The 4,010-nt window shown below is 62.0% G+C and overlaps 2 protein-coding genes across 2 annotated transcripts; one reads left to right on the forward strand and one right to left on the reverse strand.

The window, feature by feature from the left end:
* Window positions 1–104: 104 nt before the first annotated feature.
* Window positions 105–2,680, reverse strand: TSSK3 (testis specific serine kinase 3). Its single transcript, XM_032388946.1, has 2 exons — window positions 2,026–2,680; window positions 105–1,291 (listed from the first exon to the last, which is right to left on the reverse strand). The coding sequence occupies exons 1-2, from the start codon at window positions 2,168–2,170 to the stop codon at window positions 630–632; spliced, it is 807 nt and encodes a 268-aa protein (XP_032244837.1). The 5' UTR covers window positions 2,171–2,680; the 3' UTR covers window positions 105–629.
* An 87-nt stretch (window positions 2,681–2,767) lies between these two features.
* On the forward strand, window positions 2,768–3,441 carry FAM229A (family with sequence similarity 229 member A). The gene is made up of 3 exons (XM_032417617.1): window positions 2,768–2,904; window positions 2,986–3,132; window positions 3,339–3,441. Exons 1-3 carry the CDS (start codon window positions 2,768–2,770, stop codon window positions 3,439–3,441), a joined length of 387 nt encoding a protein of 128 aa, XP_032273508.1.
* Window positions 3,442–4,010: the final 569 nt, after the last annotated feature.

A 4,010-nucleotide genomic window follows, 5' to 3' on the forward strand; every position in this document is an offset into this window, starting at 1 on the left:
GCTGGAAGTCTGGGGGTCTATTCTTGTCCCCAACAGCAGCTGCCCTGGAGGCAAGGCAGGACGGACACAGTATGCAGGCTGGCTTCCTGCGTGGAGCCTGGGGAAGGGGCAGGGGGGGCAGGGAGGGGTGGTCTGGGGCTCAAGGAAGTCCCCTGTCCTCACCTCAGACTCAGCTTAGACTCTGGGGTGAGGCAGGGACAGGGCCCCCGCAGGCCTCTCACCAAGACAAGGAGTCGAGAGGCCGTCTCTGCATTCCCAGCGCTTCTGCTTTTATTTGGAAAGGAAGTTGCAACAGCGGTGGTTCCAGTGGCTCTTGGTCACTTTTCCCCTCTCCTCCCCCAGTGTGTGTATGATTCTGGGGTCTGTTTTTTTTTTTTTCTTCATTAATTTGAGTTAAACACCTGTGTGAAAATCACTTGTTAGCTGTAATAAAAGGGAAGTCTGAATGAGGCCCTCTGGTTGCATGAAGATCTTTAAAGGGAAAGAGAAGTAAGGCTTGGGGAGGGTGTAGGTAAGTTTTAGGATAGAAGTAAACTTAAAGTGTAAAATATATATCACCATCTTAGAAGCGGGTTTTGGGGTTTGCTTTCTCCCCCTGCTTTATTGGGGAGGACTTGCCATTGCTTTTATCAAGTGCTTGCTAGCCACGGGTGCCAACTGACTTCTTCGATTGAAGGCCGGAGGATCATATCTGGTTCCAGGAGCCGCTTGAGCAGGTCCTGGCATTCGGCCGAGATGCCCAGGTGAGCGGGGAAGGACACCCCCTTCTGCTGCTGCCACAGCATCTTGGGGATGTCTGTGTCGTCAAACGGTAGGCTGGCGCAGAGCATGACGTACAGGACGACGCCCATGCTCCACACGTCCCCCTTCCTGCTGTCGTGGGGAACGCCCTGCAGCACCTCGGGGGCGGCGTACGCTGTGCTGCCGCAGAACGTCTGGCTCAGCTCCCGGCGCGACTTGGGCAGCACCTTAGCGAAGCCAAAGTCGGTCAGCTTCAGGTTGGAGCCCTGCAACAAGGCGTTCTCACATTTGAGGTCCCGGTGGGCCACACCGCAGCCATGGCAGTAGCGGATGGCCTCGACCATCTGACGGAAGAGGGCCTTGGCCCGGCTCTCGGGCAGCGGCCCCCCATTCAGCACACAGTCAAAGACATCCCCTCCTTCAGCCAGTTCCATCACCAGGTAGATTTTCCCGTCGGCAGACTCCAGCATCTCATACACCCGGATGATGTTCTTGTGGTCCAGGGTACGGACAATCTGGAGCTCCCGAGGCAGGAATCTCTGGATAAATTCTGAGGAAACAAGGGGAAAAGACAGGGGGTATCAAGTCCAGGAGGGCATAACTCTTCACTCCTGTCTCCCGCCTTCCAGCTTCTGTCTGCCCACCGTGTCTGGGTCTGGTGCCTTGGTTCCCATTAACAGTCTTAAATGTCTAGCTGCTTGGACGTTGCAAAGAATGCCCACTGCTATTATTTTTGTAGTTAATTTATTATTCAAAGGAACAACTCCCTGCCACCCTCGGACTGTTGTGAGCAACCTGTGAGACCATGGATATCAAAGTGCTTTGGGGATTTTTTAGACAAAACCACTGAATCTCAGTTATGAGGCCTGGTTTGCCCACAGCGTGGTGAGCAGCTCCTCACACCCCTGCCTCCTGACCCCACGGTTCTTCCCTTGAGCCCTGTCTTCCTTGTTCCCACTTCTGCCTGCCTTGGCAGCAGCTCCTACCCTCTGCCAGCCTAGGCCATGGCCTCTCTGCCCATCTCCGTCCCCCTCCTGGAACAAGGAAGGCCCAGCAGGCTGGGGTTGTGCCTCTGAGGCCCTTTACCTCCTGCCACTTTAATCTTGGGTTTTAGAGGTGCGAGGTTCCCCCCCCCCCCCCCCCCACGACCTACCCCAGAGCCACAAACTCTCTTGCACTCCTTGGTTCCAGACGAAAGGGGAGGAGGGGATGATCCTTCCCACTGGAGGAAGTGCCCACCCACCTCAGCCAGCCCTCCCTTCCTCCAAAGGGGCCCCAGCTCACCTTCTGGCCCTCCCATCTTGTCTATAATTTTAATTGCCACTTTTCTTTGGTGTTTTTTGGAAAATGCTTCTTTGACTTTTGAGTAGGTCCCTTCCCCAATGGTCTTGCCCAGCTGGTACCCATTGGAGAGCAGAAAGTCCTCCATGCTGTCTAGCGCCGCCTTCCTCTCACCCTCTCAGCTCATGCTGCCTCTGTGAGGCAGCTCTACTCCACCATCGCCCTTGGCCTGCTCCTTTTCCCCCCAAGGACTTCATGCGCAGCCGCCCCAGCGCTAGAACATTCTCCGTCTGGACACAGCAGCCACGGGTGGTGGGGAGGGAGAGGGCCATTTTAAAACTCCGGCCCAATTGTGATGTAAATGCTGTGTGACCCTTGGCCAAAATTGTCAGTGCCCTTACCTGCCCTCACCATCACCACCACCAAACCCAGCACGGGTTAAGTCACCGCCGCGCCCCCGTCCCCCAGCCAGGCAAGGAGTCGCAGCCCGCCCCGGGGCGCTCCGGGGCGTCTGCGCGCCGCCCGGGATGACGGGCTCCTTTTCGTGGACGCCGCCGCCTGTGCCCCCATCGGGCTGCGGGGGGCGGGGGGCTCTGCCCGGCCCGGTACCGAGGCGCCATGGCCGGAGCCTTCCGGACCCGGCTCGCGGCCGTGCGGAGTGCCGGGCGGCCCGACGCGGCGAGGGGGGAGTTCCCGGCGAGAGGAACGGGCTCTGTGAGGTCAGCGCGCCGCGGCCCGGGTCACAATGCAGCCCGCCCCCTCGACGCCCGGGCCGCGGCGCGCCGCAGACACCTGCCCGGCTCCGCCTGGACCGGAGCGTCGTCCCGCGGCCAGGGGTCCGGCAGCTGCTTCCAGCCTGGGACCGGCCTCGGCCTCCGGCAGGTGAGCAACGACCCAGGGGGCGGGCGCGGGCAGGGGGCGTCCGGCGGCCCGGGAGCGGCCTGACCGTCACTCCCCGCGCAGAGCGCCCCGGGGCCTGGACATGAGTGCCCAGGAGCCCCCGCAGGGTCGAAGGTTCCCCATTGAGGCCGGAGACTCCCCTGGCCTTGCCGCCGCCCCCGAGTCCCAGGACAGCCCGGAGCCGGTAGCCACGGAGCACACCCCGGTCAGGTGAGGCCGGCGCCCTCCCCGCGGCCCCTCCTGCCGCCCCGGTCGTCCCCGCGGCGCGGGGCTCCGGACCGCCTGCGTCCACTTTCCCTGCCCAGAACCGCGTCCCCGCGTCAGGGCCCCGCCGAACCCCGGGGGTGGGGGGGATGGCCCGGGTGCACTCCCCGGGCGCGTTCCCAACAGCAGGGGCCGGGCCCCGCTTTCCCCAGGCCGCTTCGACGCTGCCCGGGCTGCCACTGCCTGACGCTGCTGCACGTGCCCATCGACGTCTACCTGGCCATGGGCGGGAGCCCCCGGGCCCGCGCCACCTGAGTGCGCCTGCGCACGGCGGCTCCCCGGGAGCCGGGCGGGGACGGGGCCCGCCGCGGGCCACCACGCTGAGGTCGCGCGCGCCGAGCACGAGACAATGATGCACATTTTAAAATAAAAGAATGATGCACATTTTAATAAAGCACAGCATAAACTGTTCTTTCCACTCCGGGCTGACCGTGTATGTCTATCCCGTCGATCGACCCGCAAACTGCTCCGCTCCTTCCCTCGGCTGCCTCCTCCCTTGGACCCAACCCTAGAGGCCCGCCCTCCGCCGCCGCGCCAACCCCCCCCCCCCCACAACTCCCTACTGGTCCGGACCCCTTCCAGGGCTACCGTTCCCCTCGGCCCCTGCCCTCATCCTTCTCATCCCTCTCCTCGGTTTCCCAATGCAATTCCCATAGCTGTGCTGGATTCGGGGGTCCAGAGAAACTCTGGACTGGAGCGGCTGGACTGACAACTTAGAATAAAGAGAACGGGCCACCCACACCAGCCCAGTGAATGCTCCCAAAATGGAATTAGCGTTTGCTATCTGCTGTTCTGTGACCTTGGGCACCTCGGATTAGGGGCCT

Source organism: Phoca vitulina, unplaced genomic scaffold, assembly GCF_004348235.1.
Source record: "Phoca vitulina isolate PV1807 unplaced genomic scaffold, GSC_HSeal_1.0 scaffold2, whole genome shotgun sequence".
Classification (NCBI taxonomy): Eukaryota; Metazoa; Chordata; class Mammalia; order Carnivora; family Phocidae; genus Phoca; species Phoca vitulina.